Genomic DNA, 26954 nt, shown 5'->3' with positions numbered 1-26954 from the left:
ATGCTGCTACTGATAAAAAAAAACAATAATACCATCATTGACAGCACTGGCAATAAAAAATACATATAATTTAAACGATTACCACAGCTTTTTCACTTATAAAGACCCTAATTGATGAATAATGAAACCAGAATGGACTGCCATAAAGGGTCAAAGACCTTCTTGAATGTGATGAATGTAATTCCACAGAGGAGGAATACATTACCTATTTATCTATCCACTTATCCTAGTCTCATTTAGCACACCATAAGACAGTTTTTAGCCCAGAGCCGTAGTCACCCTAAATGCTGCTGTACATACAAGCTATTAAGTGCAATATTTATGTGCAATTTTAGGGAATAGTGGAATGTGATGGATGTGTGTGTGTTTTAACTTATAGTCTTAATCTTTCTACATTTTTATCTTATTTTATAAACCTGTGTAATTATTCAGTGCACATGAGGATGCCTCCAATTTCGTTGTACAGTGTACAATGACAAAGATATTCTATTCTATAACAGTATGACTACATTTGACAAGAGGCTTTTATTTAGGTGTATCCCAGACCACCTGCCAATGTTGACAACTTAAAGATAATATACTACTGATTCTTCACTGGGTAGCAAATACACAACATACTTATTTTCACCAAACATTCATTTTATTTATATCCTCTACATTAAGCTCTGCAGTAACAAAGATCCTTTCATAACATTCCTGAGGACGCAGCTCGAGACTAGGTGTATTTACAGCATTTTAAACTTGACAAAAAGCGCAGGAAAAAGAAATTACAGTACTGATATACTGCACAAAAGTAGCTTAAAGTAAGGCACCTTGAATACATTGCATACATAGCTACAAGGGTGCTCATTACTATTACACAATGTGATAACACAAACCCTTGCTTACTGACAAGATATAGCAGACAACACAGAAGTACCTTTCTGTAAATTATAATTCTCTGCCAGCAGAGGGCAATCTGTAAAGATATATTATATTTTATATTCACAATAAACTATGATAAACTAAAAAGTATAGTTCATTAGCTTATACAATCAAAATTCATAACCAAATATAACAATGTACCAATGAAAGTTTACTTAATTTGAATGATCATTTCAAAATGTTGTACAGTTGAGGTTTTGAAGTTCACATTTCCTGAAAATTACATGACTGAAATAATAGTTTTGCCATTGTATTACAATAAAAAGATGTCCAGGTACATTTAATGAAAATCTATGAAGTAGAAACATTTTAAAATCTTATGTACATACTTCTGTTTGAACTTATTTACAAACATACAAAAATTACAAAACAGCTGTACTTCCATATCTGAAGTACATATAAAGCCAAACTAATTCTCAGATTATACGGTACGAAGACAGCTTGATTTTGACCAACAGTCTGGACTGGGATTCAAAAGTCCTAGTGTTGTCTCAGCAAGCTTTGGCCAAGCCGGCCAGGATGTCAGTGTTGGGTCTCCGGGTCTGAGTCTTGGTATTGGTGACTGCACCGTGCTTTTGTCTCAGGTGGAGCCTCAGCTGGCTCTTGTGTCTGAAGTGGAGGTCACATTTCTCACACTGCAGAGGGGTAGAAAAGGAAAGAAGTGGGTGTGATGGACGCCATCTTCGCATACACACACAAAACCGAAGACAAGGTAGGATAACTGAGGCCACAAACTAAGTATAGGCCCATGGCAACTACATGAGGAGAAAGTTGGTATTCTAACCCAACACAATTACAATTCCTTTCAATTGTTTCTCCAATCAAGGTCAATTAGTTGATTGGGATATAATCAGTGCAAGACCATTGCTGGCTTGTTAGACCTCTAGGCTTAGGGCTATATATAACCAGTTGAGTCATAGGGAGGAAGAGATTACTGAGGAAATGGACAGGTCAGATTTAGCCACAGAGACTGGGCCGTGAAGATGGAACAGACAAGTGCTTACATGATAAGGCTTTTCCCCTGTGTGAATGCGCAGGTGACTCTTCAATGTCTGAAGATGGCGAAAGTGTGTTCCACAGATCTCGCAAGGGTATGGCTTCTCTCCCGTGTGAATCAAAACGTGGGCACGCAGGTGGGCCACCTAAGAAAACAAGAGACTTTGAGAACATGGCCTCTCGATGAAAGTATAATTCATTCTTTTTTTTCTTCTTCACACAACAGCAGCAAATGTTTTCATACCTGTACAAAGCGAGCACAGCACGTCTCACACTTGTACGGCTTCTCTCCAGAGTGGATGCGGGTGTGGGTCTTCAGGTTGGCTGGGCGGTTGAACTGAGCCCCACAGATGTTGCAGCGATATGGCTTTTCACCTTGAATATGCAACAAAGACACTATTAGACACAGACAGCCCTGAAACAATTCGATAGTAATGTATCTGGTGGTTGAAATACCACAGTGCAAGGCGTTCCCGTTTACCTGTGTGGACAGCCTTGTGGCTGGCCAGATTCCCCTTGTAGCGGAAGGCCGCTTGACAATGGTCACACTTGTAAGGCTTGTCACTGTGGGCCTGGAGCATGTGGTCTTTCAAAGAATCAGACTCAGAGAATTTGGAGTCACACTCGTTGCAAAAGTAGGTACCGTTCTCTGAAAAGGTGACAGAACATCCATAAGTGAGTTGAGTCTAAATAATGTCCCAAAAACTGCAGCTTCATACTGGTAATACAACATGCGTAAGAGCAACTTGTCATGAGCTCCTACTCACCACAGCTTGAATCAGAGTACTCAGAGTGCCTCTCGCTGGTCTCCTCCCCACTGTAAGAGCCAGGGGAGCGCAGACACATGTCCCGGTGATGAGGTGTATCTGAGCCACAGGTGGAGCATCTCAGATGGCTGACAGAAAGAGAGATACAAGGTGAGCAGGGCAAGTCCTGCAAGAATCCAACAATGTTCCCATGCTGGCAAGTGGGGCATTGGGGCTTACCTGTTGATGCTGCTGATGTGATGGCCAGTCTGAGGGACAGAAAGCTCTTTATCATGCTCACTGCCCATATTGCCAGACTGAACTTCCATGTGTCCATCTAGTTCGCTGGCCAAGTAACGGCCCAGTGGAGGTGAGCAGCCCCTAGCCTCCGTCCTGCCTCCCTCGGCCTCCTCTTCCTTTTCGTCAGAGGTCTGGTTCATCACAATGAACTTGTACTTCTTCCAGTTGTGGGCCTTGGGCTCCTCCTTGCAGCCACGGGGCTGGGTAACAGACAGGGCTGCGTTCTTGCTGCTGCTGGACTCAGTTGGAGAGTTGGGGTGACAGTCGGACCGGTGGGGGCTCTGCGGGCTGCAGATCACTCCTTTACCACAGCCTGGGGACATGCTGTGGGGGCTAGGCTGTGGGTGCTGGGTACAATCTTCCATGGAGGATGTAGGTGCCTGGAGGCCCCGGAGGGCTCCCGAATTGCAGATGACAGGAGAGGAGGATGAGTGAGATGACAGAGGGTGGTGGATGATGGTGGTCGTGGTTGTGGTGGCGGCCTCGGTGCCCTCATAGACCTGAGAGCATAGATTCAGAGGTAGGGTGCCCCCTTTGGGAAGGTCGCTGATTTTGCAGGCTTCAGACAGTTTTCCTAAAGGGATGGGCAGGTGTCCGTACACATGGTAGGAGCTGCCAGAGGCATTTATCCCACTGAACACACTGGGGCCGTAGGCCCTCGAGTCTCTGAGAGGAGGGGCGGATGTGTGGTTGGACCTGGGGCACGTCTCTGTGCCAAGAACGGTCTTAAATCCAGGCCCATCCTGAGACACATGCATCAGGCTGTCCTGTACATCTTCAGTATGCAAACTCAGAGACATACCCCTAGGGGTGAGAGGATAAACAACCATTTAGTACAACAAATCCTGGAGCTAGTGTAAACCAATGAGCTACGGTATCAAGATCATCATCCACCTGGACTTGATGAACCTGCGACAGGTGTCCACCACGTGGTCCATCTGGAGGTATGCTGCAGTGTTCATGGTGGCCAGAACCAGACTCTCTTTCAGAGTTAGGCAGGACGTGTACATAAACTCCAGCAGGATGGCAAAGCCCTCAGGATCCACTTTGGGGTCCAAGCTGATGGCGCTGAGGTTGCCCTTTTGAGAGTCCATGAATACCGAGTAGAAGAGGCCACTATGAAGGGGGAAACAACATGCTTTTTAAAATCAACTTCTCAATAGTTAATTCACAAGTTAATGAAGAATTTGTACACACGTCAGTGAAATGTAATTCATAAACTAAATTGCTTCTTTTGGAGTCTCTGGGCATGCATGTTGGAGTATCTGAAAAAATTGTTTCAGACTAAATAATCAGTTAGACATTAACTGAGTATATACCTGCAGGCCACCAATACAGTCTTGTGAGCTCTGAAACACTGTCCATCCACCTGAATGGTGACATCGGTGAGGATGTTTCTACTGCGTAGACGGTTGAAGTTAAGGAGGATATCGCCTGCATGGCGGGTGAATTGTATGCAGCCTTCTGCCGTGGAGGCCATGCTGTCTGAATCTGGAGGTAAACATCAATTGAAGAGGGATTTATAACTAACAGACACACATGCCAATAGAAACACAAAGGAGACATTTAATTTTTTCAAGGGCAGGGTTGACAAATCATGTTCCTATAGTCCTATAGGTTTTTGCTTTAACTCTAATCAATGGCACCTGATTCTAACAATTAACTAGTTGCCTAATTGAATCAGGTTAGTTACAAATGGGGTTGAGTCAAAACCTACAAGAGGGTGAGTAGTTGCCGGTTTTTGCATCCCTGTTCTACGTAAAGGGGGAAAAACAGTTTAGCGGCCCCCTAACTCTAGTAAGCTATAGATCATGTTTGCATTCAATTATACAGTAATTTAATTACCATTTCAGTCTGAGTGTCTTTGCTGCCCAATAGGCGGCGCCATTGTGCCAATACAGACAGAATGCTCAATATGTTTCAAGGTATTTTTTTCATCAACTCGTTCAGAATATTAGTTCATAAGATTTTTATATGTGTGTGTGTTGGGGGGGGGGGGGGGATTACATATTTTAATTGTATTACTGAAATACAGAATAGCCACCTCCGAGGAGATAGCGGTGGCCATCTCGATATGGCTTGTTCGCGCAACGTGTCTCGCATTTAGTACATTCCGTCTTGTGTGTGCAATAGACTAAGTTGCTTCTAAAAAAGGTTTCCTATTCCACGACATCAGCTACCCTATTTACCCAATGACATTTAAAGTACAGTGGGCTATACCGTCCTACTCTCAACTAGAACAATTAAATTACTTTACGTTAAAGTAGAAAACATGAGATCTCTGATTTCATGAGGGATTGAACACGAACAGGCTATTGACGTATTAAAATATGTTTGATTAAGAAGCAAAGGCTAAAATAGCATGTAGCGCATCACCTGGATGATCCATGTTAAAATGTCCACGCAGTACAACACAATGTTAGGATTCCTAATAAGCATAGAAAATAACAATTTAGTTTTGGGGGACTGGAAAAAATGCACACAGTGCTGAATAGTGAGGCTAGTTCAAGCTCAAGTGAACTGAACAGACATGCTTGTCCTGTTGCTCAACTTATTGCCTCAGAGCCTGTGCCTGTTGTTGAAATGACGAGTACAGAAAATGTTGTAACGTTGTAAAAGTTATTAACATTCATTTAACAGAACCACCCATTTAAATCGTCAACAGCTTTCACTTCAATTATTTACTGAAACTGTAGCCTATACTTTTAGGTTTCCAAATGTGTCCGATATGATAATGGACAAATCAATTTGTGCAAAACGAGAAAATGACTCCCGTGTCGGTCAAATCAATATTTGAGTTCAGACATGGCGAACTTCCTAGTCGCTGTTCAAGTATGCCTTGGGTGGAGAAAATACCTACGTCTACTACTCTACAGTACGGCTAAATCGTATTTAAAACATCTTCACACGAACTACGGATTCACGTTTTCCATAATCATCGTTGAAATATATTATAAAGATTAATTGCAGCATATATCACCACGAACGTCTACCACCACATGCAACTGCTGGCGAAATGTTTAGAAATATGAAAAAAGTCACCTTGTAAAACTTTCCTGGAAACTTCGTTCATCACCAGTTCTGAGAATCCAGTTCTAAGAAACTCAAGGGTTTAATTCTCGGAATTCTACCAGGAAGCAATACCATTTTCGAGATAACGGGGGTGCTGCTTGATTATTTTGATTGAATTTTGTACATGTTTTGGATTAAGATATACATATAACAAACAGCTCATATGTAAATGTACTTAAAATAATAAAATGTTAACTATTCAGTACTTTGTTGGATTTTTGTGAAGTTAACACAATTCCATATATGAATCGATTACTCTTTCAAATAGATTTGTCCACAAGCAAGGTCACCTGACCTCTTAAACCGTGGAGATACTAGTTCGCGAAGTCAGCTTGTCCATTGCTGCGTACTAATGCATTTCTGAATTTGGGTCTATTTGGCAAACTTAAACATTGAAATTACGATAGTCACGGATGCATAATTCTTTTGTCCTCGCATTGATCTGTTCATGTTTGGTTGCTGGAACCTTTCCTAGAGCAGGTTTGTTGCAGAAAGGACACGTTGATTGTTTTTGAACAACTAAACAACTAAAACTATTGAACAATTCAGCGCGATGGCATGCGACATTGTAACTTGCCATTATGACCATTAAGCGTCATGTCGTTTCTTTATAAGCGGTCAGTCATATAATTATTGTTCAAATAGGTTTATGTGAAACATTTTGCTACCTTGCGGTTAGGTAGCAACTCATCTGCTCCCCATGGATTTTTCAACATAACAAATTAGAATTGCAACAATTTCCTTAAATTAATTGACAGAAACGTGTATTAATAACCAGTAGAATGCCATTTCATTTTTAAATTTGTGAATAGTTGACATTTAATTTACCACACAAATGCAATAATGCCTTTGTATTCAACCATATAAGATCATATAAATAACTTTTTCATACTTTTGGGATGAATTCCTCATTATCTTCTGTTATGTCTTCTAATCCAGATACTGATTAATGATTATTTACGATATTTCAGTGTGTCTTGTTACTGGGTTACTTTCAGTAGCAACACCTCTGTTATTCCTGGTGCATGGCTAACATTATTCATCGTGTTGGGTTGAAGGGTCAGGTTTTTGGGTCACAGGGATGGGTTACATTGGGAGCTTAACGTGTCTAGGCCAGGGGCATAGCCACGGGTAGGCCTGGGTAGGCACAGGCCTACCCAATTTGTTCTAAGGCCTACCCAAAAACGAAAACGTCTCTGAAAAATGATGCACCGGGTGCACATCGCATAGTAAATAAGTACAAAAAAAATGAAAAGATGCCTATCCATATTTTTCTAGGCCTTCCCAAAAAGATTATTCTGGCTATGCCCCTGGTCTAGGCAGTAGGAAAGTTGCAGGAATGGTGTTTTTAAAGTAAGCTTGATAATCTAGTAAAATGTATGACTTTGAATGCACAGTAACATTATCTAAATACAGTGTCTACCTATTGTAAAAATGAGTGGAGGGCAGTTCTGTATGAGCAGCAGAATCTACAACCTTATATAGTTTAACTGTTGTAATAGGAAAAAGGTGTTTAGATGACCAGGAGCTCTATATTAGATTTGTCAATAGCTGTTTTCTTCAATGTTATCTATCGTGGTTAAAGTTTCTGTGGTTTGTTCGTGTTCACATCCTTTTGAAACATAATGTACTCTTGGGTTCTCACAAACACACACACACACGTACACACGTACAAACAATTTGTGTCTTAAGCAGCATCAGATAATAGTTGATAATCATTGATGTCCTACTGCAGTTGCCTTAAACTCGTCACCACAGCATTCAGCAGCCTTATTAACTGCAAGCTGCACACTGGGCAGATCTGAGAATCCTTTCTGAGATCAGCATTCTCAATCCCACATAATACAGTATTCTGCAGTCAGACCTGAGACACACTCAATGTTACGCCTGTGGAAGTTTTGTCAGTCTATGCTGCATTGACGACCATTTGCCATTTTCTTTTTGTCTTCCACAATGTCTTCGTGAGTGAACTCAACCTCTTACACAAGCAATACATCTACTCTTTTGTTTTAATGTAAATTCACAGACGAGCCAGGAAAAGTCGTTAATATAAATCTGAACACTAAAGTGTTGGTACCTATGCTACACAGTATTCAACATCACCTATATCTCTTGACTTTAGTCACAGGCTTCTACAGCCCATGCATGACAGGGGTCAACACCAGGAAGAACACCAACTCAGTCTTCACAGATAGCAATGACTAGAATTAAATAATGCTTTGACCGATATGGCATCTGTTCAACATAGACCCAATGTTATCATATTGTAAATCTTTGAGTAGCTTCATTAAAAAATACAATTTTCTATTCCATATAGCAGTGCTTCAAAAATTCTGGAATAGGCATTGCATTCAGTACATTCTTTACAGTTTCTTTTGGTACTATTAGTTGACTGTGACTTTGACCACCTGTGTCTATTTAGCACCAGTTACAATGTTATACTGGATAACTGTCATTGATTTCAACCATAAAGCTGTCGGCACAAGTATTTCAGACTGTCTGTGGTCAGATAACTGTCTTTGCTAACTGGAACCATGTTTCAACATCACTAAACTTGTCCTGTAGGTACCCCAAGGCATACATTGACATGCGCCATGTGGGAAATACTGTACATACATGAACTGAACTTAGAACTCTATAGATTCTGTCCTCAAGAGACCCACCGGTTAGTTCAAGATTCAAAACCCGGTTCTACGCAGAAGACTACATTATATGTGCATATCAATATGTTACATAAAATGTGTCATAAACACAAACTCAGAATGACTGTGGAGACACGCACACACAATATTGCATAATACATTTACATAAAGTCTATATATCTTTAGTAAGCACCAGTCCGATTTTTTTTTTGTGTGACACTACAGTAAGGTGCCTGTGTCTGTCCCTTTATATAGTAATGTCGTGAAAAAAAATATGTGCTGATTCTACTTGATGAACCAAGTGCTGTTTTCATTTGTTATACATATCAGATAATTACCAATGATGCATGTATTTAAGTATGGCAAGCAGGGAACTGGTGTGTAAATATAATTCTGATACTGTTGTCATGACATTATTGTCGTCACACAGTATGAGAACAACTGTTGTAATCTCCCATACTAGAGGTACATTGGTTCTCTAGGTTTGTGATGTGGAGCTGACACTTCTATTGTTGTTGACTGCTGGGGTGTGTAGAGACTGTCAATGTAAGTATTCTACAAGAGCACAGCATTCACAACTGTTAGGTGATAATGTTTCAGTTCACAATACTCAAGGTCATCAGGAGTGCATCTGCAGTTTGAGTGTTCGACATGGCACTGACTCATAGGCATAAATAAGGGCTTATCGTGTGAAGATATCTTAAAGATGAACTTTTTAGTTTTTGACTTGCTACACTGTTCTGTTCTGAGTAATTGTTTAAAAAGATTAATTATATTCTAGTGTGTCTTTCTTACATATGGAAGGGGTCTTCAGGGAGGAAGGAGGGTGGAATGCAACTTTGTAATTTCTTATAGCTGTTCACTGTCATCTGAGGTGACTTGCCATCTGGTATTGCAGGCTGGAGATGAGCCCTGCTCTGTCAGTTTCCCTTTTACTAGCTAAGGATGACGCAGCTAAATTCCAACAACACTTTCACTGGTGTGTCTTGCACACAGTAGTTTTTTCCGTTTGTGAGGCTTCAGTCAAAAGATTGGAAGGTAATTATGTCCAGGAGTAGACCACAGAGCCTTGTAGGAACCTGGCCAGACATTGTTTGAATGTCACGTGGAATGTAAACACAGGGCTGGTGGTGTGGAAACATACTAAATGCTGACTCAAGGACTTCATGTTAACATGCATAGGATGGTTAAGTATCTGATTATTATTATGTTCTTTAGTATGTACCCAATGGAAAGGGAACATTGCCAAAAGGGACAAGGACTTGTCTTTCCATCATCAGACAGGTTTTCGGATTATTTTATCAAGAAATGTGTTTAAATTGTAATATAATAATAAGACTTTATTTATATAGCACATTTCATGCAAGAATTGCAGCTCAAGGTGCTTTACATAAAATCAATAAAAACAATAATACAAGTAATAAAAGTAATAAAAACCTTCTGCAGTTTACCATTTCATTCACATTATTATTGCTGCTCTGTATTATACAATATTGTAGTTGAGGTATTATTACTGTCCATCATAGCTGAGACTTTTCCTTAACTAACTGAACACCGAACTGCACCAACTGTGCACTTCAGATCCTTGATGTTCTGCTGTAACCTCTATTGCCCAGTATCCCAGACATAGATTAAGCCTTGTCATAGACTAAAACCCTTTTCAATGGAGATCTTCACTGAACCTTTCTCTTACTTTAGGGCTAGGCTTAATCCATGTCTGGGAAACTGGGCCTATATGCACTATTTGTATTTGGATAGAAGTGTATGCTAAATTATTAAAACATTTAAAATGTATTTTCAAGCAAATAGTTAGACCTTGTTGTCATTCGTTGATGTTATCGAAAAGTAGGCTATTTACCGAATCTTAAGAAAAGGACCAATCACATCCTTTCCCTGTCTCAACATACAAGTGGCCATTTGTATTTGGGCCACATAAAGCTGCCTCTGTCTGATTTCACCCCCAGCTAATGTTTCTGCTGCAACGTCCTTCTGAAGGATGGTTGTCATGTGACCCAGCTGTTCTCAGACTTGAGTAATGAAGGAAACACATGGCTGGGTGCAGTTTATCCAACTCTGGGTACAAGCCTTAGTGAACGTAAACAAACCATGGCTGAGCACATATGGCCCGGTGTTCATGTCAGCACTCATCAGCGTCTGAAAGCCCTATAGTAACCTCTACGTATGTGAGGACCAATACATTTGTTCAAATACATAAAGTTATCACCATGTAACCCACATCAACACATTGCTTAGGCATTAGTTTGTTGAAGCTCAAAACCTTGATACACAGTACCGGTATATTACCTATTGTTGACAGTAATGAACCCTTCAAAGATCATACATAACAGAAAGACACCAAAAAGACATGTTGAACTGCTAATAAAAACAAAATAAGGTACTTTTAAGCATATCCCTCACGCTGTCAGTCTTTTTACAAGTTATACTGTTTACCTTGATGCTGCTATTACCAGACAGAACAACTGCTGTTTTTATCTTGGCCACATACACAGTAAATGGTTTACCACCCTACAGGACATTTAACTAATTGGCTCATTAAAAATGTGTGCCAAAATAGTTCAGTAAGTTTACTGAGTGATTCTTATTTTGAGTTTAGCTCTGAAATAATGCCGTCTTTAGCAGCAGAATTGTTGTGATGTGTTTGATTATGTATTGGTTGTGTTCCAGAGCTCACTTAACTGAGGCAAAAAAAAACAATAAATTAGATTTGACTTATTAAGGCCTAAGAAGGTCATCTGAGAACGTAGGCAAGGGGTTAAATGAGGGTAGCCATTTCACTGATATCAGACTGTAGTGATACAAATACCATGGCCTTCAGACTAACCCTGTGTACATGTGGTTGATGTACCGGTATATGTGAGGGCAGACAATGGCTTTAGCTTTCTTAATTCCATAGATAATAGGCATTCCTGTTCACTAAAGTATTGTATTGTATCTAAACCATTTAGATACAATAAATAAAGTGGGATAGAATAGACTTGAAAATATGTATAAATGGAGTACGAACAAATTGAGGTTTGGGAATAGACCACACCACAACTCCTGTCTGCCACTTTGTGTACACCACTGATTACCATATAAATTACTCATCAGCTAATCCAATGTGTAACTCAGGCCAGTCAGTTTCCAACTATAAATACAACCCGGCTACACCAGCCACTTACATGTTTCTACTTTTGACTTCCAGCCCCTCCCCATTTCCTCCTCAATTTATTGTGCTATCCAGGCACCTCGAGGGGGATTGGCCGAGCTCTGATAAACCAAGTCAGGACCCTAGGACTCATCTGCCACATCCAGATTACTCTCCCTAACTCACTTTATTAATTCATTTATTTATTCTTGTTCTTCCTTTAAGCAAATCAACAACAAAAAACAGTTATTGGTGTGGTCTTTGAACTTATGAAAACATTAAAATGCTGGTCTCCAAACTAGCAGAGAAACAATTTGTCCTTACTTGAAGGTCTCAAACCATAACTGTCTCACAAAAAATAGATTTCTGGCTTTTCTGTTTTCTCTAAGGGGACCTGGACTGTCTCAGATGTCCTTGGTACTGGATGTTCAAAGATGTTCTTGGTTCCGTCTGACAGTTTGTATGTTTGATGTTTCCAAGGGAAATACCTGAATATTGAAGGGAGGTTCAATCTCAGCACAGATATAACTGTAAAGTAATTGTGCGTTTCTCTGGTTGTGAACAAGTCTAACAAAGCAGGATTTATGAGTAGTAAATGCTTTGAAGGATCATTCGAGGTCAAACAGGACAAGGTCAAAATCTAGGTTCTAATTCCAGGCTCTGTTCATATTTACGAGAAGGTTGAGTTTGTGGTCAACCAACCTAGATGCTGTTCAATCACTCCAAACAAGTGTCTTGTTTTCTGTACTGGTTCATGAGAAGAACGATTGAATCCATGTTGTGAAGTTTGAATTCTGTGGAATATATTACAGATGTGAAGGTCTCACATCGTCTCACACAGGACACGCCTAGGATTAGACTACAAATGAAATCTGCTTTAAATGATTTGAATGGGTAGCATTGAGGAATGTCCATTCATGTAAACAGAAATGTATTTCATTCTCATTCATCTTCATTTGAAAAGGTCTGACAACCAGGCCTAAATTGACTTTGATACATAAGTTAACAGGGCCTTCCTTTCAAAGCCATAAAAGGCATCACATGACAAGAAATAAGGTAAATCAGTTAGCAACACAGAGATAGAGAGCAAGAGAGAGTGTGTGGTCTGCTGCATCAAAAGAGACTCAAAATTGAGTTGTGGGGTCAACAAACATTGCCCTCCGAAACGTTGCAGTAAGATTGTAGGAAAAAGAAAGGAAGAATTTCAACGACCCTAACGGTATTTATATACCATTTACTTTCAACTTGATTTTCAGATATTCAGAAGATGTGTGAAAATTGTAGGAATTGTAAAGTTGAAGGTTTAAGAATGATAAGTGGACTGAGGCAGTATTCAGTTTTGTACCACAGCAATACAGGCTTTCACCTGTCATTAGGTAGTTAGGTTGACCTTCGCTCATTACCTTAAGAACTTTGCACATTTTGATGTATGTGTGTATCCTTTCTGTTACAACTGACAAACCATACAAAAAATAAAGAGTTTGCAGATTCCCTCATTATGGTACCATATTTGCTTTCTTCATCTTGAGTTTTGAAAATGTGCCATTACTTTCTACCATTCTTTCAAATCTTTAACTTAGTTGATGCATTTTTCTTAATGTTAAAGTTACGTTTTTGTACAGGATTTTAAAAACGGTTGCCTCTTCAGGTAAAGTCTTACCACTTTACTGATGGTGCTGGGGCAGGTGGTCTGTGGGGCCCTTGTTCTGTTGCCTTGTGTTTGCCTTGTGTAAACCATCACCAGGCTCACATTCCCACAGCTGAAGGTCACTGGGCAAGTAAATGCCTGTGGAGTTGTTTATAACCTGGCTAGTTAGTGGGTTACTGAAAGACTGCTTTGGTGTTTTCTAGTAATGCTATGATTATAGCTGACTAAACGTGCATTTCTCTGTCTTGGTCAAAACCATTGTGTGATTGATATTGGCCGGGTTTCCCAGATTCGTTAAGAAGCTCTTAACGCTAAGAGCTTCTTAGGAGCGTTCTAAGAGCAAACCTACCTTTTTACCGAAGCATTTAAGTAATTTTATCTCAAAAGGGTTTTCCTACTTTTTAAAGTTGTTTTCTCTCTTGAACAGAGATCTTATTGGGATTTTTATTTTTGTTTGAATTGTTTATCACTTGCATTATTGTTTTTATTGATTTTATGTAAAGCACCTTGAGCTACAATTCTTGTATGAAATGTGCTATATAAATATAAGTCTTACTTACTTACTTACTTACTTTTCTGTAATTTGTTGCATAACACCTGGTTAGTTAATGCACTGTCAATTGTAGTGTTAGGTTTGGAGAGAGTTAGTGTTTCTTGTGTTTCTTCCCATTGCTTCATAGTTGACTGTGCTCACAAACAGAGCTTCATAAGAAACCAAAGAACTAAATGTGTTGGCCCTAATGGATTAGTGTTGTGCTCAGAATTCTGTTTCTCCACTCCAAACCCCAAAACAAATCCCTCAAAGTTGTTATTTCAAATATTTCTTTTGTTGGGTGATTTGTTGGTAAAAGAAGTGAGTAAAAGAAGCAGTGTGCCCAAACCATGTTGACATGGCAGCATTGTTTCATCACTGGAGATGGTCTCCATGGTCAGGGGATTCAATTCCAGATCATCTCTTTGGTTTCCCAACACACATAGTGCCACAATGGCAGGAGTAACATGACCCACTGCTAAGCAGCAATCGGAGGTGTGTGGGTCTGTGTTTCAGCGGTGTTGAGATGAATCACCGGAGCATGTTTGGCTAGCTGCCATGTCACAGTGGGGTTCTTGGTTGTCCTTGTATTTCACACCTGCACTTGACAGATTTCCAACAACTCCTCTGACCCCTGCATGGATTAGTTTGCGTAAGGTGCCGCTGTCTGGATGAAGGACAAGACAGAAGTAGAATAACATAACAGGAAGCAGGTATAACAGCAATGGAGGCTGCTGACTGGCATTTAGATAGACACAAAAAGTTTTTTCAGGGGCACGTACAGTACAAGCACACAAGTTGAATTGGTTAGAATGTTTGATTCCTCAAGAAGAAATACCAACCTGCCATGCTTTTGAAGTGCTGCATCTTAGTTTGTGTAAGTGGCTAAACAATAGATACAGGAGGGGTTCGCATGGTTTATAAGTCAGAAGGGTCAGAGGCGTTGAGACAGAGGAAAAATATGCTTCTTAAAGCTCAAATGCATGAAGTTTATTTTCCCTGATCTTGGTGTTGCACATGGAGAGAATCCACACCGTGATGTGCATTCTTGACATGTGTGTCCGGCTAAATCCATGTCTACAGAACACGGTTCACATGCAGGCCACAGTCACAGGAGATCTGGGTGGATTGAGAGAGCACATTCCTCCACCCAGCCCTAGAGGAGACTGAAAACCATAACATCAACTTCATTCCGGTCTGCTATGTTTGGACTGTGCCCAGACGCATAGTAATATAATGTAATTAAAGCAGGGGGATAAAGTGTACCTATGTTTGTGTGTGTATGAGAGCGTGAGAGTGAGATAAAGTGAGAGAGAGAAAGAGTGACAGAGTAAGGATAAGATGGAGGAAGAAAGACAAAGCAAAATAGTCATGATGAGGGAAAGGGAGAGAGTATTGGAAGATAATAACTAATAAGAGATCTCCCTCGAGGACCATACTGTTGATGTTATCATGCTGTTTGCATATGGAAGGTATACATCTGTTTACTCAAACACTCACTTATCTCCAGATGGAAATATTAAGATCTCAAAATAACTTTTCGATCTCAAAGGCCAATTATGGATAACATATCATGTGTTCATGTGTAACTGAATGCAAGTTTAACAGAAAGGTCTATTAGGAATGATGGACTTGAATTAAAGTGAAAGGTGATACAGACGTGTGTACAGTATAGCCTATGTCTCCTATGAATTACTTTTTAACATAGAGGCATGACGCAAGGAATCAATGGACAGCAGGGAGAGCAAAGGTGGAGTTCAGTGTTGCTGTCACAGTGCTGGACTCTTTTTAATGGAGTTCTTCTGAGACGTGACAAAAACGTTTCGATCTGAACATCCAGCGAGAGGCCTCAAACCTCATATTTTCTTGTGGTCCAAACTTTTAACCGCATTGTTTTTTGTGTTTTTAATATTACAAAAACACTGTGAAGTGTTCCTTAATGACTGTAAACTAAACTGGGTTAGTTTCCTGTTGTCTTTTAAGTTCATTAACAGGCAAGACATGTGACTCTCAGTGTTCCCCATAAGGAATCAGCTGTGTACATAGCACGGTGGTTTTCTATAGCTGGCCACAGTTCCCATGGGAACACCGTACTGTGAATGCGATTGGACACTATAGGTTACATAACACGGACACTCCCCTCACCCTTACAAACTCCATTCACTATTCATCAGTTACCACAGGATTCATCAGTAACACATGATCTTTTAGTCCTGGCACCCATAACATCAGAGAAAACTCAGAAGGAACCAGTTTGTCAAATAAATTCATTTGGTATGTCTATTACACACAACTGATGAGATTAGAGGTTATGCCTTTCCACTCGTTAGAGAGTGCACTGTCTGACCACAGTTAACATCATTAGGTTATTATGAGAACAATCACTAGAAGTTACTCAGTAACTGTTTATTGCACTGCTGAAACAAGTAAATATCAATCAGTCCACCATCTTTCTACAGCCAGGGCGTCCTGTGCCAGAGAAAAGCAGCACTGATCCACAACTATCAACACCAGAAGTATTCATAAACTAACTCTCACAGTTTTATATCTTGCCCAATTTCTTTCTTTCTTTCTTTCTCTCTGAAAACACAGTTCATTATTTGTTGAGATGTATCCTGGTGGTCTGGATGCCAAGCAGAGTACCAGGCTGCAAACAGAGTTGCCTCTTTGATTTTTCCATAGAGATGACTCATTCCTGGCCACACACTTGTTGACCCGTGGATTATTGCCTGAGATTGGCCCTGGCAACAGAGACTCTCTGGGGTGTGCAGTCGATGCTGAAAGGTCCAGCTCAATATTCACCTGCTGTTCACGTAGGCTGTCTTACTGGTGATTTTTGTGTATGTCTGTGTGTGTGTGTGCCTCAGAAAGGACAAGAAAAAGTGTGTGTGTTTGTGTTGATGGTGTGGGGGGGAGGGTCTATGGAATTTATTCATGTTGCATGACACAAAAAGGCCAAGAGGAGAGCTACATTCTGAGATTCAGAAAACTCAAACTTCAGTCTTGTAGACTGGATAGATGAAGACTTACCTGACGGTTAGATGGAGTCCAGCAGTGTAATCGAAGAGCTCATGCTGCGAGAACAAAAAAGAGATAGAGGACGAGACCAACTCTTAGATATGATGGGTTGTATCATTTCATAAATGAGATGTGTGCAGTTTGCAGGTGGCTTCCTGTGTTGTCTCCTCTCTGTTCCCACATCATGTACACACAATGCTGCTCTCCACACGTCGCCTGTAAATTGAATCAGTTAGGTACATGCTGTTCACATTCCGCACAGCATGAACTTAGCTGCCCTAAGCTTTCCCGTGTGTGAACGTAGCTCCAGATCTCACTGGAACTGACGTAGTTCTGTCACCGTTAACCCGTTTGTGACCAAGTAGTGATGATTGCTGTTGAGATTACACTTTCTTTATTATCTCACAGTTGCCTTGGTAAATGATTGACTTGAAGTTTATGGCAGAATAGGGTTTACATAATCTGTTCCAGTTCCAGTTCAAAAATCTTTTTCTGACAGGAGTGGATGGAGAAATGACCCACACTGCAGATAAAGAACCACAGTAAAACGATTCTGGACACATGCGTTGCCATGGAAACCATCAGTTTTTGTGGCGTGTGTAGACGCTCCGGCGCTCCAGTAGCTTGTTCGGGTCTGCAGGGTTCACTGTTGGTCATGAAGCAAGCACATCGGCAGTGAACAGGCTTTTCAGATACACATGTGCATGCACACTAAGACATGCACACAGGTTAAAGCCATTTGAATTTACAGCTCCAGATGATAATGAACTATCCTTTTCTCATTAAAGTCCACCTGCATTTTATAGGGACATTTGTGACAAACAACGGAATCGAGATGATGATTAAGCAACAAGAATAATGTACCTTGTCAGAGAAATTTAACAGAGGTATTTTTGCATTGACAAACAGTAAGGACAGATGCTTGAAACACTTTCATGAAAGCTCCATCAAATGCACAAGTAGCCCAACAGTGTCATAACGTGTTTATCCAATTGGTGTTCTTAGTGTTGAGGAGGGTTAGGGAACAGTGAGATGTGTCCCTTCATTGAACAAAAAGACTGGTCCCGGTCTTTATCCTTAAGTAAGCTATCCAAGTATGTGACATCAGCAAAGTTACCTGCTGTAGATACAGGGAGGTGGCTCAGCTGGTAGATTATTGGTATTTACAATGCACGGTGAAGGGGAACCAAAAACAGCTCTGTGGAGATCCTGCAGTGATGCAAAGTGATATGTTTGTCAGCAACGCCTGTCCTGCTCTGACCTGCTGTCTTCTCTCCACAAATAGGATATCGTCACCTTATCATCACCTCTTCTAGCCTAATAAGCAAACTGTGAGGGATTTAGATGTTGCTTGGTGTCTGTCGGATTTTGAAATGTGATCCTCTCATCAAAGCAGTTCCTAACCAATGATGAAAAGGCAACAGGCCAAAAAGGGGAAGGTGTATCCCCATAACATGGGCACTCTCATCTAATCTGTGGATAAAAATAATGACAGAGCAGATGCAATTATGCGATAGGAGCTGGATCTGAAAATGACATCCTTTATATTTAATGACTAAATGACTTCACCCTGCACAACACTAGTCACATTGAACATTTGATACAGTATTGTGGTGTGACTGCCTGGCATTGGGTCCTCTTACCTAAACCTACAGTAAGTGAATAGTATGCTGAACACTAAGGCTTAGTTGACCAAATATGGATTAAGCTCCCTTTGAAAACAATTTCAATGGAGATCTTCATAGAATTGTTCTCTTTGTTTAAGACTAGACTTAATCCGTGTCTAGGAAACTGGCGGTAAGCAACAAGTGCTTTTCTAGAGGCCCAGGTGGCATTAGGACCCAGAGAAGAAACTGGATCTCATTGGAAGGTTGCCAGGTTCGTAAAGCTGTCCAACTAAAATAAACTGCACAGTGGCAATCATGTTTATTCTCTATCCTACAAAAGGGGTTGAAGGGCATACTGTATGCTCACCCAGAGACTAATTGTTCCTGGACCACTGTCCAGAGAGAGCTCTGTATCAGAATTTGGTAAAAGCAGGGCCTCATTACAGATTACTTTTGTAGTCAGGCATCCAAGTGGCTGCCTCCCTGCCTCCCTTAGGCCCAATTTTATCCTGGCCTCTGTGGTCTACCTATCGGATAGCTGGGACCAATCAGAGCCCTGGGAGAAGCGATCAAGATTAGAAGGTCACAGATTCCTTGGCAGCATATCCATTTGACCTCCCCCTCCCTAATGGGCTAATGAGTTTTGCAGCAGGGATTCAGAGCGCATTTTTCATGCCTTGTTGAACCCCCTTACGGCCTGCACCACAGCGAACAACACCTCCCTGATGTGGCTTTAGGCCTCCATAGCCCTACTGATTAGAAGAGTTCAGTGCTCAGGTGAAGTCCTTTTGAGCTCCCCTGGGTTAGCAGCTAATGTGTTGATCCCACCAAAGTTCCCCAGCTCCCCAGCAAGGCCAGGGTCATCGATACTGGCTAGGGGGTGTAGGTGGAGTGGCAGGTGGAATGAGATGAATGCCACCTATGGAAATAATCTGAGATGTGAAGTTCAGATTTCATGTCTCAGATTGGATTCCTAAATGTACTTGTCCTTTATAGGGCTTGGACATTCAACTTGAAATTATGTCAGTTCAAGACAGACTAGGATGTAGAAATATGTGTAACCTAGAAACATCAAAGCATTTGAGTTCATGTCCCTCTATTGAAGCGAGAGGGTATACGATTAAACTGGCTGTTTGCCATCAATGTTGGTTGATTTGTTACAGATACAGCAACATCCATTTCAAATGTCTTTATGTGCCCGAGGCAGAACCACTAAGCCTGATTGCATTGCCGAGCTTGGAAATATATAACCGGCCTACAATGCGGAACCCTTGTGTTGCTGCTCTGTCAATATATTTCATCAGTATGGAAGACTGTCTTTCCAGCTTCAACATGAAGATTGTAAAAACATCAGTCACATTAAGCTTTACAAACAAAATTGCATTGTGTCATGTACCAAGGAAGAATGTTGCACAATCTCAAACTGCTTGACACAACTTCCTCTCCATAGAAGTTACTTCCAGTTTTTCTCCAGTATAAACTTGCCTGTGCAAGCTACGGCTTGACTTCTTGGAGAGTTAACAACAAACACACTGTATCCCTCCTCCTCCTCATAGACTACTTTCCAAGGAATACTTCCATTAGACAAAATGTTACTTCTATCGACCTCTAGTGTTCTTAAGTGTAAAATACATGCCCTGAATCAATGAACTTTTGTCTCCACCCAGTGGTGGGAAGGTAATCTTTTAAATAGCACGGTAACATCAAGTTAACTGCGTGTTGAAGTGCTAAATTATTTTCAATGTGTCATTTCTATATACAGTAAATCGGTGCAATGTTGAATCACATGGGAATTGTTTTTACGACAGGCTTAAAATCTTTTAAAGTTTTGTAATTGATGTATTCAAAGTTATTGTTTGACATAAATACGTGTTTTCTTTACTTAAGTGTTACAAAGTTATAGAGTAAAGGTGTGTAATATGCAAAACGGTGAATCAGTGGGATCATGACTAAATCCAGTGGTGTTCTCAATGCAAGTGAAGACATGTGGAAATTCTGAGGAATGCCTTTAGAAATTGCCACTCCCTAGCAGTTTCGAAGGCTAGGTGTACTTTTTATATACCTGAGGCTACACATTTTCCCTCTTAATATCATTACCTGGTATGCGTTCTAAATATGGACTTCCTTTGTATCAATTGAAAATTAAGAGATCCTTTTTTGTCAGGATAACTTTCATGAATGCCTCGAGTACTCATATTTTACCTGAGACACTAGATACAAGGTCTGCTTGGCTAGGACCAGGAACTAGCTACAAGGAACACCTAAAGTCATGTTGAAATGACACCACACTGTGAAAACAAATGTGTTTAATGTTGCACTTTGATATGATGTTGATTTTGCTGCACTGTACTGCACAAAAAAATATTTATATAACATCAGTCTATCCCTACAATCATATCATCACACCAATGATCAATGGGACAATGTAAAGTATTTGCACAATGTATGTAAAAGTCAAGGCACATAATACATCATATTTTTGTAAACCATTACAAAACATTAAAAACATATTTTATTACATAAGTCTCATTAAAAACACCAAATGTAAATTTTGCATCTGTTTCCACGATAGCATCCTTGCTCAGTACTATCATATATCCATTAAAAAGATTTTGTAAGGACATCAGACTGCACATATCACCTTGTTAAAATCGTAAACGACAAACACAGTAAATGTAATATTCCACATTAAAAAGGAATGTATTGGGGAAGATATAAAATAAAATATTTGTATTTAACACCGCCACAGCAAGCAAGTGACTAAAATAGCATCGAGCAGTGCATGCTGCCAGTGTGGATCCCTGAAAAGATGTGATGAAGAAATGGTGTTTCTCCTGGATCTCCCGTAGTTCCTACTTTCTGGTTCTAAACACGGTCAGTTCCAGATGCAGGTCCAGGGCGGGATGGAGGGTAATGGGGAGACTTTGTTGGCCCCCCACTGGAGCAGTTGCAGCACAGGAAGGCTCCGCCTATGATAGTCAGGCAGGCAGCACCCCAGCCCACAAAGAGAGCCGCGCCAAACTCATATCTGCAGACACGTAGCTTGAATTAGTGAGATTACATGTATGGTTCAAAGCTGAAACTACTTCAGGCATGCAATGCAATTAACAGGAAACACATTTGGCTTTGAAATATAGAGATTACAGAAGGTGAAGATTCATCATTGTGAGAGTATATATACAGTGCATTCCTGAGTACGACAGGTGTTCAATCCAGCATGAAGGGATGACCTCACCTGGCATTGGTGGGAGTGAAGGGGTCATAGAATTCCTGAGCTATTCTGTGTCCATACCAGGACGTACCCACTAGAGCAAACAGACCTGGGAAAACATGATATGAATAATGTCAGTATTGACATTACGCTGAATCATCTGAATGTGAAACAAGGCCACTTGAATGATTTGATACATCTTCAGTTTCTGACTTGAATGATTAGTCCCTCAGGATAGTGAGCTGCTGTAGACTGAATCCTGACCTGAGATGATGAACATGATTCCTCCAACCATGGCCACCTTGTTCTTTTGCTGCTTCTGGTCCTCCAGAATAGTGGTACACTTCATGCCCACGATGGCCACCAGCATGGAGATGAGGCAGATAATGATGGAGACGAGCATCAGGCCTCGCGTGCCCTGAACCATGGCTTGAAACAATAACAAGAACAACTCCAAGTTTCTGTGTCATCATTAGTGCATAAAGCCAAGTCCTAAACACACTGGCAGTAACCTAGAAGTCAGGTTTTTAGAATACCACTGGGAGTTTATAAGCAGTACATTTTTGACTCTCAACTTCATATAAAGTTGATGTCATGAGTATCCAACCTCCAACAGTTCAACCCCCACAATTCAACAAAACAAACTACAAAAGTAGCGATAAGGTCAGCTAGGGTGTTGCTGGAGCTAAGGGTTCATTGCTACCATGAGTAGCAAGTTTGGTTATTTCTGGCATTCACAAGACCTGTTCCTACATGCACCATTCTTCTCTGGAGGCAGGGGAGGGGATCACAGAGCTGGGAGTCAAATTCTTTTGAATTTGGTTGAATGTGAAATTGTAAATGTTACCAGTTTGAAATCATATATATGCCCCATCCACACATGTGCCCCAACTTTTTTTTGTTGTTGCTACATAATTTGTCTATTAATGTTTTATGTTTTCACATCTCTGTAATTAATACAGTAACATTAAAATAAAAGTTTGAGATACTTGGTATAAAAGTTTGAGATACTTGGTACAATACCTGGTAGATGGAGAAGTGAGTCGTACACTTTGCACTGGACTTGACCGGTGCTCTGTGAGACGCAGGACTTCCATAACCCTTCATATATGGCTTGAGCCGTTATAATGTTGTCTCCTGCATACGACGACATCTTCCATTCGGCCATGACAGTGGATGCTATCATTCCAATAAAGCCAACGAAAGCCAAAGAAAAACCGAGGAGCTGCAGTCCCGCGTTTGCCATATTTGCACAACACAGAAAAATATAAAATTAAACAAATGATAAATGTTTATAAAAAGTTAAATACGAACGAGATAAGCCTACGCGTGCTTCAGATGAAACGAAGACAAGAACCGTGGCACAATATTTCAAGTGACGACTTTTGCTGTCTGGAAAGGTGTATATTGCGCCAGCATCTTTTCAGACTCACCTTGGGAGGGTCCTGGAATAAGAGCTATGCCACCCCGTGGACAGTTAAAAAGTTTTAACTTAGTTTAGGCCTGTCTATAAATCCTATAGGCTATATAGCCTATAGGATTAGCAGTGATATAAAAACAATACTTTGAGTGAGGGTTTTACGAGGCATCACTCACTGAATGCATAGATTATTTTACATTAAAGGGTTGTATGATCCAGCTATCTTGTTCATTTGCGATTCATTCTTTTTCTACGAAAATTCTACGATTTTAAGAAGATAAAAATGAAACAATACATTTGTAGTTATTAATTTAGCAGACACTTTTATCCAAGTCGACGGACAAATAGTTAATTTAGTCAGTACAACAAGAACCAGAAGTCCACTGATCTAATAGTAGTTCAGGGTTAGTGCCTATACGCTCTGTATTTTTACCAGTACAATGATAACAGCATCCAAAACATCATCTCAACAACAATGTTACATAATTCTGCTGATGATAGGAAAGTGCAAGAATAACAACATATTATCAAGGTTCTAACATCTAAACATCATAACACATTTGTTTGTGCTTGTTTACAAGACAGTTCCACATTATCAGGATGTCAAATAAAGCATACAGAAAGGGTCGAATTTGCATGCTGCATACTAATGTTATCGTAAGCATATCATCATAGTGGCCTATGATGATTATTATAAACTTAACCCAAATCAATAGCGGTTCTGTTCTGTGAATGTTGTTTCAACAATGTCCAAAATGCAATCTGTTCTATTACCCTTAAAATATGAATGACCCTATCAACACTACAGTTTCTCCTTGCAATTTTCCATATTTTCAGAAACATACACACTGTGCACCTGCACACAGTATCAAATGTTAACATCCTGCCAATATTAACATCCGAGTAAAAAAAACAAACATTTTATGTTAATTGTATATTGATATTGATTAATTTATAAACATGATACGAACTATATCACATGTATACACCTTATCCAATCATCTACTGTAATGCTCAGTCCCTGCCAATTTGTAACTCCACTTACGTGTTCACGAAGTCAAATGGTTTTGGAAACCAACCTCTCTGTCGTGAACCAATGATTTCATGACATACTCAGACTAGCCAATGGCAGAAGGCTTTGTCTTGCTGAAATTAGGCCTCTTCTCTGTGGCATGTTTGCAGAGTGTGTTGTACTCAATGTGATTGACGGATTTCGAAACTTGTTTTTTCTCCATTCTTCTAGCTGGGACCTTTCTTACAACGAAGGTATTTTGTAAAGTTTTTATTGGAATCACAAAATAAGAATCTGCTAATTTTTTATGTTTAGTCCAAATACATGTTTTACTGTAAACAAAGTTTCTCAGATTTTCTTCACAATACAAGATCAACTTTGCTGTCATATCAGCAGTCAAATAAATTCTCTTAGATTTGTCATTGATGTGTTAGGTTCAGTCAAATTACTTATTGAATCTAACCACACTTAATTACTTTTCTACAGTAAAAATTGTTAAAATGGACAGAAACATTGGCATCACACTTTGTCTGATGCTAAAGCTCTGTTACCAGGACCACACAATGTCTGAAACACATTGTCCTGCACGATGCCAGTGTTTCACACCAACTAGAGCCATCTGTTCTGAAGAGCGCATGTTAACAATGCCCAGGAACATCTCGCAGGTGAGGGAGCTGGTTGTCATGACAACAGGACTGAGTTACTTGGACACAAACACCTTTCAGGAGAACCCCAGACTGGCCAAGCTGGTCTTCCTCAACAACCTCCTTCGAGAAGTCTCGGTCAGGGCATTCGATCCCTTGCCGGGGCTGGAGGAGTTGGAGATCAGTGGCAACTCTTGGCTGGAACGTTTGTACCCGGGCACGTTCAGGAAACAGGTCAACCTCACCAGACTCCTGCTCAATTTCAACAGGTTCCAGACTGTGACTCCTGGCATCTTTGATTCTCTTCAGAACCTGGAAACACTGCAGCTGAAGGGAAACCTTATCTCCCACCTCCCCGGCCTCCTCTTCCAGAACCTCACCAGTCTCCGCTCCCTGGACCTGTCCCAGAATGCACTCACAAGAGTGGATAGAGAGCTTCTCACAGGCCTCACCCAACTGGAGATCCTGATACTGGGCTACAATCAAATCACTGGGCTCTCGCCAGACTCTTTTCACAATGTATCTCAGATGAGAGAGCTCTACCTGGATGGAAACAAGATATCAGACCTCCCCCATGGCATCTTTTCAAATTTAACCAAGCTAGAGGTGCTGAGTCTTCGTGGAAACTTAATCACAAATGTGAGTCACAGAACCTTTCCTTTCAGCTTGAAAGAGCTGAATCTCAACAACAACAAGTTATCTGAACTCTCATTCAACCCGTTCACCAGCCTGACAGCTCTCACTCAGCTCTACCTATCCTCCAACCGGCTGCATGAGCTTCCGGTGGACTTGCTCTGGAACCTCACAGCCCTGCAGGTGGTGGACCTTTCTGACAACCAGCTCAGCTCGCTTCCTGAGGAGATCTTCATGGAGTTGAGTGACATCAAAGTGGTCCACTTACACAACAACAACCTGAGCTCCATTAAACCCCGACTGTTTGAGCACCAGGTTCTCCTGGAGCAGCTCTACCTCTCACAGAACAACCTTCAGAATCTCCCACTGGGCCTTCTTGACTATTTCCTGTCCGAGAACATGATCAGGTTACACGGGAACCCGTGGAATTGTGACTGTAACATACAATACATGTACGACTGGATGGGAGAAAACCACAGATATGTGGAAGATCTTAGTAAGATGCTTTGTGCAGGCCCTGTGCCTCTGAGGGGACAAAGTCTGGCTTCTGTACACAGGGACCAGTTAGTCTGTCCCATGCAGAGGAGCCCACAGCCCAGCCATTGCACCCTCCACACTGATAATGACACTTTGATCATCAAGTGTAAGGTTGATAAATGTTCCCCTTTGAAGCTCAAGGTTCAGTTATATGAGGATGATGGCCGTACAGCTGAGTACATTTTTAAGAATGAAAATTCACAATGTAGTAACAGCACCATAACTGTGTAACTTGTACTTTAGCATTTTGACTTTGAATTTGAATTGATGTGTTTTAGTTATTCAGTTAGTTTATACCATGTCATATATATGCATCCTTTTTCATGCTAGTTATTGATGTACTTTCGAATACAATATCAATAAATTACTTTGTATTTGAGTGGTGTGACAAAAATATCAATGCTATTTAAAGTGCAAGGAGTTCTAGCCAGGTGAAATGTTTTCTGTATGACTCCACGTTGATGAAGTATCTTCTTGAGAGTAACTGTCAATATGACAAACAGACCTGCATAGCAACAGCTGATAACCAGCAACCCCTGCAGAATTTTGTCAACTCAGCAGGGAGATAAGAGAGGTGGATGAACTTATTCCAGTCAGGTTCAAAGTTCAGCCTTTAAGTTTTAAAAACAGCGTCACTACCGAATTGGACTTAGCTACACAGTCAACTTCATTATTTACCCACTGCTGCAGTGGTTGATCTTTCCAGCAGATGACTCCAGCTTTCTATAACTCAAACAAGCTCCTTTTTGGCTTCTCTCGTAATTTATAACAATTAAATGTATATCATGAAGGGCATTCTGTTCCGTCAATAAACTAGATTTGATAACACTAATCAAAAGAATTTCTCGGCATAGATAAAAAAAA

At 40.5% G+C, this 26954-nt stretch overlaps 3 protein-coding genes across 4 annotated transcripts; 1 reads left to right on the top strand and 2 right to left on the bottom strand.

Moving 5' to 3' along the window:
- Positions 1-498: 498 nt before the first annotated feature.
- Positions 499-6053, bottom strand: bcl6ab (BCL6A transcription repressor b). Of its 2 annotated transcripts, none has more exons than XM_062481256.1 (9): positions 6009-6053; positions 4286-4457; positions 3861-4082; positions 2907-3770; positions 2688-2815; positions 2402-2569; positions 2165-2295; positions 1929-2066; positions 499-1559 (listed from the first exon to the last, which is right to left on the bottom strand). In XM_062481256.1, exons 1-9 carry the CDS (start codon positions 6037-6039, stop codon positions 1416-1418), a joined length of 1998 nt encoding a protein of 665 aa, XP_062337240.1. In that variant the 5' UTR covers positions 6040-6053; the 3' UTR covers positions 499-1415. The 2 variants fall into 2 exon arrangements, with proteins under 2 accessions (XP_062337240.1, XP_062337241.1); XM_062481257.1 differs by lacking the exon at positions 6009-6053 and adding an exon at positions 4812-5987.
- Positions 6054-20922: 14869 nt separating this feature from the next.
- Positions 20923-23248, bottom strand: cldn1 (claudin 1). Its single transcript, XM_062482334.1, has 4 exons — positions 22868-23248; positions 22109-22273; positions 21869-21953; positions 20923-21661 (listed from the first exon to the last, which is right to left on the bottom strand). The coding sequence occupies exons 1-4, from the start codon at positions 23088-23090 to the stop codon at positions 21499-21501; spliced, it is 636 nt and encodes a 211-aa protein (XP_062338318.1). The 5' UTR covers positions 23091-23248; the 3' UTR covers positions 20923-21498.
- Positions 23249-24441: 1193 nt separating this feature from the next.
- On the top strand, positions 24442-26456 carry zgc:153913 (carboxypeptidase N subunit 2). Its single transcript, XM_062481413.1, has 2 exons — positions 24442-24530; positions 24763-26456. Exon 2 carries the CDS (start codon positions 24777-24779, stop codon positions 26319-26321), a length of 1545 nt encoding a protein of 514 aa, XP_062337397.1. The 5' UTR covers positions 24442-24530; positions 24763-24776; the 3' UTR covers positions 26322-26456.
- Positions 26457-26954: the final 498 nt, after the last annotated feature.

Source organism: Osmerus eperlanus, chromosome 16, assembly GCF_963692335.1.
Source record: "Osmerus eperlanus chromosome 16, fOsmEpe2.1, whole genome shotgun sequence".
NCBI lineage: Eukaryota > Metazoa > Chordata > Actinopteri > Osmeriformes > Osmeridae > Osmerus > Osmerus eperlanus.
The sequence above is the reverse complement of the archived record's forward strand: the minus strand, read 5'-3'. Positions and strand labels throughout refer to the sequence as shown.

What these genes read in the sequence shown, in the direction of transcription:
- bcl6ab (XM_062481256.1), bottom strand. Translation starts at nt 6,039, where the DNA reads ATGAACGAAGTTTCCAGGAAAGTTTTACAAG. An exon ending in CCACAAGGCTGTCCACACAG is followed by an intron (nt 2,296 to 2,401) that starts GTAAACGGGAAC and finishes TGCATATTCAAG; the next exon opens with GTGAAAAGCCATATCGCTGC. An exon ending in GCTGTGCTCGCTTTGTACAG is followed by an intron (nt 2,067 to 2,164) that starts GTATGAAAACAT and finishes TTGTTTTCTTAG; the next exon opens with GTGGCCCACCTGCGTGCCCA.
- cldn1 (XM_062482334.1), bottom strand. Translation starts at nt 23,090, where the DNA reads ATGGCAAACGCGGGACTGCAGCTCCTCGGTTTTTCTTTGGCTTTCGTT. An exon ending in CTCACTTCTCCATCTACCAG is followed by an intron (nt 22,274 to 22,867) that starts GTATTGTACCAA and finishes TATTGTTTCAAG; the next exon opens with CCATGGTTCAGGGCACGCGA. An exon ending in AATCATGTTCATCATCTCAG is followed by an intron (nt 21,954 to 22,108) that starts GTCAGGATTCAG and finishes ATGTTTTCCCAG; the next exon opens with GTCTGTTTGCTCTAGTGGGT.
- zgc:153913 (XM_062481413.1), top strand. Translation starts at nt 24,777, where the DNA reads ATGGACAGAAACATTGGCATCACACTTTGTCTGATGCTAAAGCTCTGT.